Here is an 18,131-nt window from a genome sequence, read left to right on the forward strand (position 1 = left end):
CTGCCACCGATTAGCTGCATATTAAATGGTCTGAATGTTGTTGGATTAAGAAAGAAAATGTAAATAAAAATCTACTGGTATATCTTTTTGCTTATCTAAGCAGATCTGGCTTAATTTTTTCAGCATTTCCATTTCACTTTACAAACTAAAACGCAAAGGGAGGTAAAAGATAGGAAAGGTCGGAAAAAAGATTGACCTAATGAAAACGCATGAGATGGGCCCTTACATGTGTCTCCGGTGGAATTCCATGATCTTCTCCTGCAGTCTCTCCTGGTTTGGAAGCAGTTTGTTCCGTTTTAGGTGCTCTCTGTCTGCAGTTTCGTCAAAGTCTCCAATCTCAGCTGGAAGAAAAATTACAAAATGTAGAAAAAAAGATTTCAATTAACAAGGTCAGACTTCAAGGGCTTACAAAATTTTAGTTCTCTTATCCACATGTAATTCATGGTTGCTAGCCCGCAATTCGATCTTGCTTCTGTTTATTGCACATTTTCTGCCACGCTTTGGATATAAAATGTTATGGTTCCTTCTATCTTTGTATGGATTTAGCAAAGAAACCGATATGGGTTTAAATTAGACCATGGCACAGAAATCTGTCTAATTCAATTATAACTGAAGTTTCACCTGGGTCTATAGTTTAGAAAAAGGGGCATTCAGAACAGAAAATAGGAGACACTTTTTTACACAGAGAATTGTGAGGGTCTGGAATCAACTCCCCAGTAATGTTGTTGAAGCTGACACCCTGGGATCCTTCAAGAAGCTGCTTGATGAGATTTTGGGATCAATAAGCTACTAACAACCAAACGAGCAAGATGGGCCGAATGGCCTCCTCTCGTTTGTAAACTTTCTTATGTTCTTATGTTCTACATGGGCATAACACATTTAGGAGTATAACTGCATGGTTGAGAGTATACTAATGTGGTTTGCGCGAAATTTGTGCTGGGTAATAATTTAACAGCCATCTGTGCTCTGACTGCTTGAAATGATTTAATATTGAATATATAATTGCAAGCAAATACACTGCTCCCCAGGGCTCTGACATCTTGCTTTGTGAAAGATGCCTAATTTGCTTGTAATTTAGATTACATGGAGCATATTTATGCATGAAAAAATGATCATTGCTATATTAAAAAGAGGAGTACAAAGTCAATATTAGTGAAGTAAAATTTATCTAAGTTTTATGGATGCGTTTCAATTTTTTTGGTCAATAACGAATACTTCTCGTGCAGCCAGGTGTTAAGTTGTGATAGAACAGGTTGTTTGAGACTGAAAGCTGTTAAAAGGACCTTGCACTGTGTTTAGAACAGGTTTTGCATTCCAAACCATGCAATCCTTCCCCCCCTCCCGGTAATCAATATAAATTATGAAGAATTTTCCATCCTTGACTGTCTACCAAAACATATTCCACAGCATTCTTAAAGCAGGCATGAATCTGCTTTATATCCTTAGTCACACCACCACAAGCATCTTTATCCAGCAGCACAGCACATGCCAGATAAAGCAGCTGGGGTTGTCAGAACCAGTAAGCCTGTCTCATTAAATGGCAGTGCATCAAGAAAACCCTGGTACTACACTCACACTGCAGCAGATGGGAGGCAAGGAGGGAAGCCGTGTTCTCACTGCAGGTCAATTTGCCCTCCAGCAGATCTCTCTTCATCTGCAGGGCAAACAGGTATCTAAATGATAAGCAGATTTACAGTTTATAAAAGGCAGAACTCAGACTGACACCACACAAATTTCATACAATACTTTGACATTTTTAATATAATTGTAAGCAGAATCTAAAACTGGAATGACAAGTAGAACGTGTATTTTTTCATTAAAAAAATAAACAAAAAAGCTAGAGATGTGTTTGTGTATATTTGTTTATAAAATGGCTTGGATAAATTAAGTGCTGTGATTGGCTGAACAAGATCACATGACTGTTTGGTAATAATTCTTTCCGCACGGCTATGATAAAGACCAACTTACCTGATCTATTAATATTACTTCACCTTAATAGTAACAATTATCTAAATAGGGTTTCTGTAGGTAAAAATGACAGACAACTGAAACAGCATTTAAAATGACTGAGCAATCTGTTTTTTTCATCATTGTTACTAAGAACTACAGAAAAATTGGCAAATATACTGTGGTGATTATTTAGACAGAGAACAGAACAAAGAAAACTCAGAGGCAAGCAGTAACACTATTCAAAAGCCATCTGAGAAATCACCATGCAAAATCACTGAGCATGCAATATACTGTATATGCAGCAGCTGCATCTACTTACTAAACTAAATAGTGCCTTATAAAGCTGACTAGCGAGTATGCGATACTTAAACTCGACACAACAGATACATCTAAACCACTACCCTCCGATTTCGGAAACATATTTAAAACTAAATTAAAATCTCTCCTGCTCTCTGCTGAACCGTTGGGCTTTTAAACAAGGTCGGGTTCGGCAAAGAATTCTCTTGTGCTCGCCGTGGAAGGGAAGGACTGCAGCACTGCACAAACTGACACAGAAGTCATTTAGTCCACATATCATCCAATGCAGGTTTACAAACTTGGGAAATTATGCTGGTGTTTGGCTGAATCCTCCCTCAAAAGCAGGAAATCAGTCTGCTTTCAATTCAAATGTCATTTCATCTTGAAAAATGTTACTATAAATGGCAATGTTCAATGTTATGTTTATGGCAAATAAAAAAAAGTACAATATATATACAAATACCTCAAGGGACTATTTTTTTCTCAGTGGAAGGATACATAATATATTACTTAAAAAAAGCCAGTTTGTGTAATTATTTTCAATTTTTTTTTTTTTTTTTTTTTTTTTTGCCATTTTATAAGCTAAATAACTCACTCTAGGGTGTGCAGCAAGACTATTGTTATCGCACTTCCTGGGCGGTGGAAGGCACGAGGCTACTGGCATCCAGGGAGTGCGGTAAGAATTGTCTTACCGCACACCCTGAAGTGGGTTATTTCTTAAAGTTGGATTAAATCATGGCTCTGGTAAGTACTGCAAACATTTATGTGACAAGGGAGTCTATTTGTGTGAATAGATTGGTATTTTCAACCAAAAATGTATTTTATTTTTAAAGCAGCAAAAACATAGCAATCAGACCTGATCAGTCCTTTTCTCTTGGGTTATGAAACAAGAACGTGGCTGTAGCTACCAACTTTCAGTGCAGTCGTTTTGTTTCGTTTTTCTTGACAATTGACTTGAATCCAAACAAACACTATTTTATACACATTTGTTTACGGGGACCTTTTGCATATGCTTGCAGGGGTTTTACTCAGATTGTCTCATATTAAAATGTTCCTTTTTTATTGAATGAACTAGGTGCAACACACTGATAGTTAAAGTACTTAATATTGTCAATACTGTCAAATTTATAATAGATTTAAAAAGTACACTTCTGATCTGTACAAATCAACATCACTAGAAGATGTGTTTGTGCGTTACCTTGTGTACTCCTCCTGAAGCTGGCCAGGATCAGGTGGGAAAAACTTCACTGAAAGCCTCAAGAGTGTGTTCTTAGGCCCTGAAACAAAAAGATTATTATTCCAAACAGCAAATGTACTTTGGTCTCCTGGAATAGTGTTACCAAAAATAGTTTTGTCCTAAATGAAACGGTCTGCGCTACAAAAATGTGTAGGAAAACAGTGGTGTACCAAAATCTTGATAGTTTACAACTTAGCAATAGGAGTTTAAGTAAAAATAAATAAATATAAAAATTAATATTAAAAGCCACAAGTAAAACTCACATTAGAATCAACAACTTTAATTCAAACTGGCCTCTCCGTGATCTTTATGTTCCAAAGCAGTTTAGATACACCGTTTCTACTCCGCTGTATTTATTTACTTTTAAAATCACTTACTTCGCACTTGTTTTACAATGGGTTTTATTGGTTCCAGCCACATCTAAAACAGGGGGGAAAGAGAGAAAGTGGTAAACAAAAGATGAAGAAAGAGTTTAATTAAAACTATAAATGACTGTTCTGCAAAATTGTGCACCCATTTGACACATGTTTGTCCCAAATGTATTTCCTACTTAGTTTTTAAATCTTTAGTACTGTATAATGAAATCTCAAACAAACAGCTAAATACCATATTTTAACCACCTGCGTTTATCACTGAACTTGTCCCAGTCTACTGCTCCCTGTTAAATATTGTTCAAATGGCAGCATACTGTTATGTATTGGCATTCATGTTAATAATACATATACTGGTACAATAGGTACTAATTAAATTCAAAACTAGAAAATATAAATTGAATGCAAGCATTAGATCTCTGAACTTTGACATAACAGAACAGGATGATCATGTTACTGTGGCAGGCTAGCTTGTGTAGTGACGTCAGACCCAGAAGTAGCAAAACACAAAAGGCAAGTATTGCAGGGCGAGACGCAAATGCACTTGTTTCTTTATTAAATAAAAGATTAAACAAAACCACACAAAACAAAAAAGGCCAAAACTACTACTGTGGGCGGTATCGACAACTCCACTGGGTAACCCAATAATTGATTGTTGGCAGTGAAATTCGACTTGTTAGTTTATCAAAAGAGCCTGTTGTGTCATTTTTTCGGTTGAGAAACACACACGTTTGTAGTGTCAGTACTAAATTTAAAATAACTTGCAGCAAAATCGATGCAAACTCTCTCTCGGAACTACAAAATACACATACATATTTTTTGCCATGTAAAATCATAATTATAATGTTCAACCCCATTTTAGTGGTGCAAGGGGGCATTGTGTGTGTGTGTATCGTGTTTTGGTAATGTACGACATAAGTTTAAAAAAAGTCTTCTTACCAGCTCAATAAAATATTGCATAGAATATCTAACTCGCAGTATAACTACAAAAACTTGTCAGATCAACACTGATTTTGCATGCACGGATTAGGGGGGGGTGGAACCATCTCTGCCAGTCAATGGAGTCGCTGCCACTGCCCACTAGCTGCGATTGACAGAAATAGTTTTGGCACAGTGAAACGTAAAAAGAAATAGCAAAAGCAGAAAAGGGAATGTCGTCGATGAAATGTACATGGACAGAGTGAAATGTAAAAAGCAAGTGGTAAAAGTGAAATACATATTTTTGAGATATATGTATATATACACATATATATATTATATATATACACACACACACACACACAATATACACTATAGTAAGTATTCACCCACCTTGGACATTTTCACAGTTGTGTTACAACCTAACATCTTGATGCATTTAATGGGATTTTTTTTACCTTTGATTTACACAACCTACTCAACACTTGAGGCAAGAGAATTTTTATTGTGAAACAGTTAACTCTTTGCAGTCCATTTATTCAGCACTTGTCGGGCACATCAGGTACAATTTATTTTATTTTGATATGAGATTTGTGTCATTTCTACACAAATCACAGGAATGGACCTGGAAGAGCACATTTTCACAGAATTCCGCCTACAGATGGAGCACTATCACGCATCTGTATGTGTGTGTGCGCGCTTCCTTGCTATAACGTGGGTCTCGGGGGGGGGGGGGGGGGGGGGGGGGGGGGGGGGGGTAATACGATGACGATGACAACACGACACAACATGAGCGTAATAAACGGGGGAAGGGGTGGGGGTGCGCCACAGGACACAACGCACATCGGACAAATACAAAATAAAATAACTCCCTCTCTATAAAACACACATGTAATGAAGCAAAAATGAACCATCCGTAAATTAACCATGCGTAAAAGCACCATGTAATCAACAACCGGGTTCGGCTGCCGGAATGGGGCTGAACCGTCTCGTCTCCCAGAAAAAGCTGTAGCTGCTCTCACAGCAAAAAAAGAAATATATTATGAAATAGAACCATATAATATGGCTAATTCAGTTATAAAACAAATGCTGAATAAGATGTCTGTGTTATAAAGTGCCAGTGCATATTTTCAACAGATCAGATACTGTATCAAAGGGAAAAACAGAAACGGAAGTTAAACTGAGAAGTTGGCTAAAGTTTGAACACAGGTACTGTATTTACTGTAGAAATACTGCATAAATCACTAGTAGTGTTCCGTGGTATATCGACACCTATGGTATATCACGATACCAAAATCCTACAATGCCTAATATCGGGGTAAAATAAAAATCGAAGTATCGCAGTTTTTCGATACTGTGGGTTTTTTTTTTTTGCTTTTAAAACCAAGCTAATTGTGTACTTTATAAACACTATGAACTAAACCTACTCATTTCCGCTTAGCGGAAGTGATCAACTACCCTGTGCGCTCTGGGAAAATTTAATTATTGCAGCAGTCACAGAGAATGCAGGAGAAGCTTGATGTGGAACTATTTTGGATTTCAGACAGGATGACGACAACAGCAATCTGGTTGAAGGTGGACAGTCAAAATATCGAACGTGTTTTAAAGACGTGAAAAACAAAAATGGAGGAAATGCCACCAATTTAATGAAATATCTTTCAGATCGCCACCTTGATCTCTTTGCTAAACTTTACTTTGACTTTAGTTTCTCCCATTCTTTTCGTTTAAGTGAATTACATTACTTATAAAAAATTTAAATGTCACAGAAAACATATAAAACAGGAATGCGCTAGAAGCTGATCAAAAGGGAGTGCATTGACGATTCATATACTTTTTAAAACATCAAAATTCCATACTTTTTCCAAACTTCCATTTGTTTTGCCCAGACTTGTGTTTTAGTTAGTTTCTACTAGTTTTTTGATAGTTATCCACATAGGCGGGCAGCCGCAGAGCATTATAGATTTTTGATCCAGAGCAGAAGTTGCTCCTGGTTTTATGAAAGTATGTGTCAGAATCTGGAGGTGCATATCTAGCAAGAGACAATGCAGGTATGCAAAAGTAAGATACAATCCAAGAAATGTCCAGTATTTGAGAACTATGTTGCACTATTTACAAAAATAATATATAAAGTTGTATACTGCAAGTATACTTGTGCCAAAATAGGATAGTATAATCCTATTTGTGGAATGCTGCATCCAGTATTCTGGCTATATCCTATTCATTGAAAAACACAGCAGCGTTTAAGCTTTTCAAATACTGATAAACTTACCGTTTTGACTGAGAAAGGGTAAATTATCAGTGAGAATCCTTCGGCCATGCATTAACCCTTAAATATATTTTTGTTGCATTATACAATTTTGAAACCATATTCCAACACAAGTATCTCAACAATTTTATAATTTACTTTAAATTTAAACAAGACATTTATTGTGGCTCTGCCTCTGATTTTGGATCATCCTCTGATCCTATGCAGCGCTATCGGTTGTTATCACAGATACAGACTGCATGCTTAACTGGTGGCCTGCATAAAATTGCTGTATACTATTGCATAAAACACTGGCATCTGCACTGCCTTCAATTGTAACCACCTTTAGGGCTACTAATTGTTCCATTCTTGGGAATACCAAATTCCGTTTTTTCAAAAAAATGGCCAATTCCATTTATTCCCACTTGCTATCAACATATTAATAATTAAATACTGGATTTGAACAAATATAAAGTTGCTAGTTAACAAGTAAATTTCATAAATATTACAATTCTTTTTTTTTCCCCAATCAGACTCTTGTTGCTATAATAGCAATGCCAGGCTTAAACTGCACGATTTTTGACGATCGCTGATGAGTCTGTGACGAATTTCTTAATCTGGGGCAAAATGAGATTGTCTGGGACAAAACAGTCTAAGTGTGAGAGGGTACGATGCCCTGTTAATAGCTTCTGCGATCTCCTGACAAACTTCTAACGTCAGAAAACTTTAGTCCCCCATGGAATCTGTCAATGTGGACTGTGGGCAGACTAAATTAAATATATAGTGGACAAGAATACTGTAAATTGTGAAGCAATACAAGTCCTACCAAATCCCATTAATTTAGGAACTTTTCAACCTTTAAATTAAGTATTCAAAATTATAAAGCAAAAATTAAGTTGATGCAGTATTTTTTTATTTTAATTTAAAATTTTATTTAGTGGTCGCCAAATGATTTTACAATTTTTTTCTCCCAATTTGGAAGCACCAATTTTTAGGCAATTATTTTTACCCACGCTGACTCTGTAGTGACGAAGACGAACACAAGCTGTCCATCAACCATCAGCTTCTTTTCACTCTGCAGGCCCACCATGCAGCCACCTCAGGAGCTACAGTGTCAGAGGACAATGCAGCTCTGGGCAGCAAGCCTGCAAGCACCCGGCCAGACTACAGGGGTGCGTGGTGAGCCGAGGACACCCTGGCCGACACGTTGTTTGAACAATTCTAATACTAGCTGCCATACATAACGTCACCAAACGGTTGTTTTAATCCAGTCACTGGATGTACTTCAGGCTCACCAATACATTTGCAGCACTGAATAAAACAATGCACCCAGTTTTGAACTTCTTATTGGGCCAGTAAAAACACTACCTCAGTCGCCCAAGGGGCCAGTAGTAAAAAATCTAAATGTAGAGCCCTGATTTCGGGGCAATGGAGAAGTGAAGATGCGTTTCCCTCTCAAACCTTCAAAATACAGAATATGCACCAAGAGCAGTGAAAATTAAAGATTAACTACTAGAAATAACATTTAAAAGTCATTCAAGGCAGTTAAACTTCTAAACATGGTAAAGCTAAAGACAGCATAAAACTTCAAGGGCAAACAAAACCTTTTTACCAGTGCTACCACTTCCTCCTTGGTTTTAGACACTGCTCTGTAAATTCACAAGTAGTGGCTCTACAGAATTATAATCTTGACCAAAAAGCTCAGATGAGAACATTGTTCTGCTTGGACTCTGTAAAGAAAAAAGCACTTACAAAAAGTTTTTCAATTCACTTGTACAGGTAAAACAGCAACCTTGTTTACTGCAATTTAAGCCATGATTTTTGCCATCTACTTTATCAATAGTGAAGTTTTGTAAAGCACATACCCAGTTCATCTGCAGGTTTTGGAATTCCAGGCCAAAGTAATCATTTTCAATCAGATTGAACCGTTGAAACACCTTCGTCATCAACTCCTGGCCATCAGACTTGGACTGGGAAAGAAATGAAAAAGAACCAAATTAGGCCTAGATATTTTATACAGCACACTTCAAACACTTGAGGAAAATACACAGCTTAATCTTGGAGCCAGCACTCCCAGCCACAGCACCTTTAAACCAAAAAAAACAAACAACGCTCACCAGTTTCTAGTATTTTTACGATGTTTATTCTTGTGTGTTATATCCACTAAGTTGAACATGGAAACAAGTTGGAGAGCACAGTCCTACAATCTAAAATAGAAGCACTTCAGAGCCATTTACAAAACATGCATTTTTGTAACTATGAATTTAATTGCATTTTTTCGGGTACGAAAGTGAAGTTCAATGACACAGTAAATATGCTTGTATGTTTTCTCACCCACCCCCAAATTTTGTGTAAATAGCCAGTATCCTTAATTGTTTCTACCTGGTATTTCCTTCAACCTCCAGATTAAAGTCTGGTTTCCACTTATTTAAAGCACACTCACAAACCAGTCCAGCAAATAAAGTACTAAAAATCTTTATAATAAATAACATGAAATCATCTACTAGATACTCAACTGTGTCAGCAGATTTTTTTTTCCCCCCCATATTTACTGATGATGCAATATTTAAATAGCTATAAACAGTACACTCAAACATACGCCCCGGTCACACCTGGAACGATAACCACAAATAGTTTATGCAGCGGTTACACCAGAATGAAAAAGAGCTCAGATATATTGTACAGCAAATGCCAATCAACTTTTTAGTACATGCCTACTTTTATTTAAAAGATGAGGGACAGTGATGAGGAACAAAGAAATACTCCTGTTGTATTAGATCAATAGAAGGCGTAGGAGTTATTTTTGACTGTTGAAAGCCACTCATTTGGAGGGAGTTGTTCATTTATATTAACTTACAAACTTTTCAATTTAGAAAGCTTTACAAGGTGTTCTGTTAAAAAAAAAAAAAGCCAACTTACAGTACACACTTTGGGGTATTCAGTGCTTCTTTAACTTGTTTTACTTGCTATTTTAACAAAACATGTATTAAGTATTCTTGTTTGTAAGCTATTTATCAGTTTTCAGAGCTTTTCTTTAATAAAGCATTTATTTATGTAAGCTTCTATCATTAATTACTCAACATTTTCCAACATGCAGTCCCAATTCTATTAATAAAAAAGGTACTGTTTTAATATTTTACTCAATTTAGGCTAGGAAGAGAGTATGTCAGGGTTTTCTAGAGAGTATTGTTTCCAAATGTCATCCTAAACTTTCACAATGCAGGGTTCTCGCCAGCGCTGTTGAGCGTAACGGGCCGTTACAATGTTACCTGGATAAATGACGCTGTAATCAAGCCGCTACGCTGTGTCTTCAGTTTGTGCAACGGCCCAAAAATAATAATAATCCTGTGAAACATTGTTGATTATTCCTTTATGTGAGAAACTGTTTTGCTTAAAATACTTGTTTCAGCTTGCAATATTCTTCAATGGGTTGGTTGTGACAGCATGTTCTTTAGTTTGGTGCGAGTAATGTATACGCTCGGAGACGAGGTTGAACTTCACTGAACTTTATTAGCATATTGCCCCGTTGACAGATGCGATAGATTCTGGGTGCGCCCCTGATACACAGCTCTGTAACAAGCAACACTGTTGCAGATCTTCATTATTATTATAATAATACCATAACTACATTCCCTCTAAGACTTTAATTTAGTTAGACACTGTGGCTAAAGCAACTTAGCATTTAACCACACTGGAAAAACTTTAGCCACTTAATACTAAAAACAAATTATAAACATACTGTTTCAGCAAGGCAAAATGTATTTTATTTGAAAACACGTAGATGTGTCATATAATGCCAGATCCTACCGCTTACAATACACATATATTATATTTAATTTGCATTATAAATCCGATTCCCATTTAATAAATGCCAAAATTAGTCCCACGTGAAAAAACATTAGATTTCCAAAATTCTGAATAGGGTTGCAGAGATATTCATGTACTGCATAATCCTTCACATTATTTTGACTGCGAAGCGGTTTTCTTTCCACTACAGAACAGTAAAGCAAAACTGTGCCAGTAGACACAGTGCTATTGGTGTATGTTAATATTAATGCCTCTTTGATCAACCGCAGCTCTTGTTACCCAAGATTGTAAAAATGTGTTTTCACCTGTGACTACGGACAGTAAAATACTGCACCAATTCTGACATTAAATTCTTCCTCCTTTGAAGGGGGGGGGGGGGGGGGCTGTGATTGGTAGCTGCGTGATCGTTCTAACGCACAAAGACCTAACGAGTCTGTGAAATTGTTCTTTCGGGACCAGAGGGTCTGTCTGAAACCATGACTGCTTCACCTCCCTGTGTCTAGTATTACGGTCATATTTTAGTTGTGTGTGCATGGGTGACTAGTATTCCATGGGCTGTATCTTCTGGAACATGATTCTGGTAATTGGTCTGTACAAATTTGTTTTGGATGCCATGTGTTTTTGTTACAAGCAGCGTCGTCCACTGATTGTTTCTATTGCTATTGATTGCCTCTGTCCTCTCGCCAAACAACATTTGTGGCATGCATATGTTATGTGATCAAGCTAGAGAGCTTGCATTTTGCAAAATGAAACCAAACTAAAAAGAGTCTGTATTGACTCATCTATCAGCACTTGAATGTCCTAGCAGTCTTACAAGTAAATTTTTCAAAGCCTTCACCACCACAGCCAACTTCAGGAAAAATATTTGAGACACAAGGGAAAACGTTTCGCTTGTGGCGACATGGCGAGCAGCTAGCGGGAATGTAGTATAACAAGCTGGGTTAAATAAATAAATCGTTCAGACGAAGAACAGTAATGTGTATTACAAACAGTTTTGACATATTCAATCTTTTTATTTTAAGGTCTTTAGAAAAAATTCAAAAGTTGGATGACTTCAGATTCCCACAGAAAGATTTTCATATAGTATTTATATTTTGTATGTGGGACACAGTAAATGTCCAGGTTTTCTTGTGAAAAGTGAAAAAAAAAAAACATTTATGTTGTATATTCCTTAACTATGGAACAGTGAAACGAATTTTCCACTTATTCTTTCAAGAACACATGTGATCAAGTGTAACTTACATCTTTTAATGGTGCAACAACCATGTATAATCGGAACAATTTATTTCAATTGACTGATGTCCTTATATGAACTAACTCAGTAAAATCTTTGAAATTGTTGCATGTTGCGTTTATATTTTTGTTCAGTGTAAAACAAAAAATAATTGATTGCGTAAGTATTCACCCTCTTTCCAATGACACACCTAAATAAGCTCTGGTACAACCAATTGTCTTTAGAAGTCACAATCAGTTGAACGGAGACCACCTGTGTGCAACGAAGATGTTTCACGTGATTTCAGGTTAAATACACCTGTCTCTGGGAGGTCCCACAGTTGGTTAGTACATCTCCTAACAAAAACTACATCATGAAGATGAAGGAACATTCAAAGCAAATCCGGAATATGGTGCTTTTGAATAACCTAAGAGGGTAGGATATAAGAACATTTCCAAGGCATTGAATATCCCCCGGAGCACAGAAAAGTCCATTATTAAGAAATGGAGAGAATATGACAACTGTGAATCTGTTTAGAAAAGGCCGTCCTCAAAAACTGAGTATCCGGACGAGAAGGGCACTAGTCAGGGAGGCCACCAAGAGGCCTATGGCAACTCTAAAAGGAGTTGGTCTTCCACGACTCAGCTGCGAGACACTGTGCATATGGCAACAATAGCCCGGGTGCTTTACAAAACTGGCCTTTATGGGAGAGTGGCAAAAAGAAAGCCATTGATGATTTAAAAAAAAAAAAAAAACACAACAACTCACATCAAACCTGAGCTAGAGTTTGCCAGAAGGCATGTGGGAAACTGAGACCAAGTGGAAGATTCAACTTGACAGAGCTTGAGAAATTTTGCAAAGAAGAATGGGCAAAAACTGCAGTGTCCAGTGTGCAAAGCTGGTAGAGACTTATCCAAATAGACTCATGGCTGTAATTGCTGCCAAAGTTGCCAACCAAATATTGACTCAAGGGGGAGAATACTTATGCAATTAGTTATTTTCTGTTTTGTATTTAATTAATTTTAGAGCAATTTGCAGATTATTTTTCACTTTGACATTATGGACCTTTTTTTGTGTTGATCAGTGGCAAAAACTCCTAATTAAATCAATTTTGATTCCATGTTGTAACAATAAAATGTGGAAAATTCCAAGGGGGGTGAATACTTGAGAGCCACTGTACCTCTCTCTTTGTAATAGCCACGTCCTGTTCGACATGGTCCAATTTCCTGGCCACGTTGAAAGTGGCCCTGCCTGTTGAACCCTGGTTGAGGTGGCTGGTTTCTGAATGACCCATGCCCACTGAAAAAAAACCCTGCTGCATGGTGCACCTCTCCCTGTAGCAGAGTAAGATCTAATCACTTGTCTAGCCTCTTTCACGTCAGACAGTGAATCCTCAAGGCTGGTGCCAAATAAAACCCCGAAAGTGTATCTCCAATATTTTTGTCTGGGTGTCTGCTGACAGGGAAGATGCCTTCATTTGGACGCACCACCTTGCAGAGATGACATTAGCCACAGCTCTGGCACTAGTATCAATGGCATCACATGCTGCTTGCAGTTGAAGTTTAGCGTTGTTCCTACCTTCTGCCAGCTGCATAGCAACCTCTAGATTTTCAGGCATAGGCAACTGTAAAATTGTAGAAAGCTGGTTCCACAGCGTATGCCGGTATTTAGCTGCATGGATCTGACAGTTGTTGATCCGTTGGTGTAGCCATGATGTTATTCAACTTAGGTTGTTTGACAAGATGGTTTTTATGATCCACTGGTACAATGTAGAAATTTATTGACTCTGGGTAGGCATGGTGCAGAAGCATCAGGGCTTTGCCAAATAGCCTCAACAGGCCTCATGACTGCCTCATGGAAGGGGAACCCTTCAAAGGCTTTTTTATCCCTTGCATTCAAGATTAAGGAAGTCATCCTGATTTGCACAGGTCTGGGTTTGTACCTTGAGATCTTTTCTCACAACGGCATTTGTGTATATAGGAGAGGGGTCAATGACTTCATCCTCTCCTTGGTAGGGGCACCTGGAAAGTATTGTTCCCGTGTACTTCCAGATGCAACAGTATCAGTTGCTGTATGAGTTACAGGCTGTAAAAGCTGGGCCTGCTTTGACTGCTCATATTCCTTTAACCATTTAAAAAAGGCATAGGAAGCTGTGAAGGGGGTGGTTGAGCCTTGTCTGCTGGAGCTTCTGTAATGGCAGTAGCTGGTTTCGCAGATACGTCTCTCTCTCTGCTGCGGGAAAGAGTTGATTTTCTCATTCTTTTCCTGGGAGGAGAAACTCCAGGACCCCGTTCTCTGAGGCTCCCTGCTCTTTTAGAGGTAGAGGGTGTAGAACGACCTTTACCAGAACGGTGGGCCACCAAAGGGGAAGGAACTTCCTTGAGAGTAGGAGTAACTGACATGTCTAGACACATTAAACAAATGTGTTAGACAAAAGGAGAAAGGGGGGAACCACACTTAAAACAGATGGAAGGCATAGAATCAGAAAGAGAAAATAAACCCGTATATATATATATATATATATATATATATATATATATATATATATATATATATATAATTTTTTTTTTTTTTAGACAACCTGATGTGGCAATGAGGTGGGGGTTTTATGGGAAGAGTTACTGGTGGGGGTTTTATGGAAGAGGAGCATGCAATTAGCGCCAATGAGAATTATAAAAAGGATCTCTGAGAAAGATATCTGCTGACCCAAGCTCTTCTGACATGGAGACTGGGAAGTTAGTTCAGACAAGGTAAGAAATATATACATGCTTTAAATTAAATATAGGAAAAGCTCTGAAAACTGAGATGTTAAATAAAGTTTACAAATAAGATTACTTAATACTGTAAAAGTATGCATGCACGTTTGGTTAAAATAGCAAGTAAAACTTTACAAGTTTAAACAAGTACAGAATACCCCTTTTTTTTTTTTTTTTTTTTTTTTTTTTTTTTTAAAGGGACACCTTTTACAAAGCTTTCTAAAATCGAAAAGTTTGTAAGTTAATGAACTCTCTCCAAATCAGTGGCTTATTTCAAATAAAAAATAACCCCGCCTCCAAATGTAAACTAATCAATTGGAGAAATGTCATTGAAACAAAACCCTGCCTCCTTTCCATAGTAAACCAATCAGATTGGAGATGTTATTCTGCCTGCGGGGCAGTTCTGCCCCCAGAACAGAATTAATTGAGGAACTTTTTCACGGTTCTGGTGCGGATACAAAAATAAAATAAATTTCAGGTCTGAATTTTAAATCACTAAAAACGTTCTCTGTCCTTTCAGCGTATATGAAGGTAAATGTATCGGTATTTCCTGCACTAAAGTAGGAGGCGATTAGAGAGGAGTCAGCTGTAAACACCACGCAGATGTGATAAAGACCTTGATATGTCGTAAGATCTATATCACATCTGCTTGGCGATATACAAAGTGTCTGTGGACAAGGTGAAACAAATATAGCTCAGGATTTCTATACAGATATAGTATTAGAAACAATTATTCCAGTTTTATAGCTGTGTGTACAAGGGTATATGTACATACCGGTTTCTTTTGAAATGTGTATTTTATTTGTTTATTGTTTTGTTTTAGCGGCATAAGTCGTGGCCCACAGCAACCTGTTAAATTGTCTTTGATCATTTATTATTGTAATAAATAAAGATCGAGTTTGGACCTGAAATCAACTGAAGGATCATTATTATTTTTGTTACAATATGTTTTCACTTTTTTTTTTTTTTTTTTTTATGACTTTTAATATAGGTTGTTTGTGTTTTGCAATGTTGAAATGAGTAATTACATTTCAGGATTAGTTGATCTGAAGTACGGTAATAGAGAAAGATTTCCTTAACAAACAAATCGAATATATTTTACCTTTTATGAGGTCAATGTAAATTTAATTACAACCAAATCTAATGTTTTTATTATATTTTATTATATTACTTTATAGGTAGCTAGCTAGTAACTTGTTGCTTTAGACCTTCAATTATCTTTAGCCTACTTATTAATACATTATTTTCACAAATATTTACATTAACTCAAACAACTTAATTAAAATAAAGCAATACATAACAGAAAGTATGTATGTTTAGAAAAATATGAATTATTAGTGTATGTTTTCATAGTCTAATTTTCAACATTGCAAAACAAGCAACCTATATTAACAAAAGTGAAAACATATTACGTAGTTTCTTTAACATACTCTCAAATTAACGCATAACACATTAATACCTATTTATGTATTTTTATTTAAATTTATTTTTTTTTTTTTTTTCAAATTGTAGTACTCATTGGTCTCTCTAGCAAGTAACTGTACTGTTAAATTTATGTCCAGCTATTCCAGTATAAGCATAAAAAAGGGAGGGGATAGCATGGCTTGGAGCGGTCTGACGATTGCATGAGGAGTGAGGTCCGAGAATGTCCTAAAATGGACACTGCACATCTAGATGTTGTGGCCCTTTACTCAAGTATCTATAAATCTGGGATTCCAGATGTTTTGTTTTAATTCTCATTAATAAAATCTTACAAACTGGAGGAAACAGAAATCAATTTATATTTGTTGTTTGCATATTTCTGCTTCGATCCAGTCTTTCCACAATAGTTTTTTTTTTTTCCCCCTAATAAAGACTAATGGATTATTCTAGAGAGATGCTTGTAACTAGTTATACAATGATATTTTGCATTTATTTTCAATGTATTTGAATGAACTCCAGGAAGCCGATATTGTAAGGTGGTCCTTTAACCCTTAGCGGTCCATTTATTCAGCGCTCGTCAGGCACGTCAGGTCCAATTTATTTTCACACGCGCGGGTTTAAAATATTTTTTTCTGAGTAAAACAGGTTTCATTCGGCTCCTATTTGTCTCAGTTGGCCATTGAAAGGTTTTCTCTGCATTATCTACAGCCTAGCCCACCCCTTGTTCACTGTATTTTTCACATGCTTCTTTATAGATGTGCATACTGATAAATCCTCTCTTGATCACTCGTTTTATTACCAAACTCCTCAATAATGCGATCCAAGTTATTATTTTATTACTATAACATCTCAAAAAGCGCTGCAAATATCTGTGATATTCTCTGAGCCCTGGATGCAGAAGCAGCTGCCTCCATTGTTATGTCCGTGTGATCTCTGTAATGCCCCCCTTTTTTCAGTTTCATTAGACTCCTACTGGTCTCACTCGGCCATTAAAAGGTTTTCTCTGCTTTTTCCGGAGAAAAAAAGACTAGACCTGTACTTTGTCTTTTTGATTATGTCGGACAGGGTCCGACATTGGACTGGAAAGGGTTAAGTGAGATGGAAGCACACAAAATGGGAGTAAATGTATTGGTTTAACTAATTCAGTCTCCATCTGAAGCCAAGCTGGAGGGATACTGGGAGTATGAAACCAGTAGATCGTCTGCCTGGTTATACAAGATGTACGATATATCAAGATATTAGGTAGGGCCATTCCTCCCTTATCTCTAGGCATCAATCTATGCAGTGCAATTCTAGATTATTTGGAATTCCAAATAAATGTAGCGAATAACCACCTTAGTTGCTTAAAAAGAGACAGTGGTATTTTAACTGGCAACATACTTAACAATTACTTTTGGGAGCTACTGTCATTTTACTAACTTCTATTCTTGCCCTGTATGTGAGAGAGGGGTGACCTACGAATAAAATCATTTTGGACTGACTATAATACAAGACATATTTCAGTGAATCATAAAATCCAAGTCAGATGAAAATAAAAATCCCAAATATTAAAAACCCTTACTAGCCCAAGTAAAGCCCTCCCTATCAGAGCAGCGCTCGTGCAATTGTGCGCGGCTTCCTAGGAACTCCCGGTAACGGTCAGCCGTGACATAGCCTGGATTCGAACTTGCAATCTCCAGGCTATAGGGCACATCCTGCACGCCGCACGGAGCGCCTTTACTGGATGCGCCACTCGAGAGCCCAGCATATTTATTAATTAGATTCAATATGGGGGGTTATTGACTGGTGAGGGTTATTTAGGAAAAGCATATAATCTGCATACATTGCAAGTTTATGGATGTTGACTTTGAAAGGTTAGACCTGTAATTACAGGGTGTAACCTGATTGCTTCTGCTAAGGGTTCAAGAGCCAGGAC

General features: G+C 37.1%; 1 protein-coding gene across 3 annotated transcripts in view; it reads right to left on the reverse strand.

The window, feature by feature from the left end:
• Positions 1-18,131, reverse strand: part of farp2 (FERM, RhoGEF and pleckstrin domain protein 2) — an 86,436-nt gene that overhangs the window by 51,567 nt on the left and 16,738 nt on the right. For all 3 annotated transcript variants that reach the window (XM_041263655.1, XM_041263656.1, XM_041263654.1), the window contains exons 3-7: positions 8,884-8,988; positions 3,862-3,904; positions 3,446-3,524; positions 1,576-1,673; positions 227-341 (exon numbers count right to left, since the gene is read on the reverse strand). In XM_041263655.1, the coding sequence (XP_041119589.1) occupies positions 227-341; positions 1,576-1,673; positions 3,446-3,524; positions 3,862-3,904; positions 8,884-8,988 (440 nt within the window). The remainder of the gene's footprint in view (positions 1-226; positions 342-1,575; positions 1,674-3,445; positions 3,525-3,861; positions 3,905-8,883; positions 8,989-18,131) is intronic.

Source organism: Polyodon spathula, chromosome 11 (assembly GCF_017654505.1).
Source record: "Polyodon spathula isolate WHYD16114869_AA chromosome 11, ASM1765450v1, whole genome shotgun sequence".
Lineage (NCBI taxonomy): Eukaryota > Metazoa > Chordata > Actinopteri > Acipenseriformes > Polyodontidae > Polyodon > Polyodon spathula.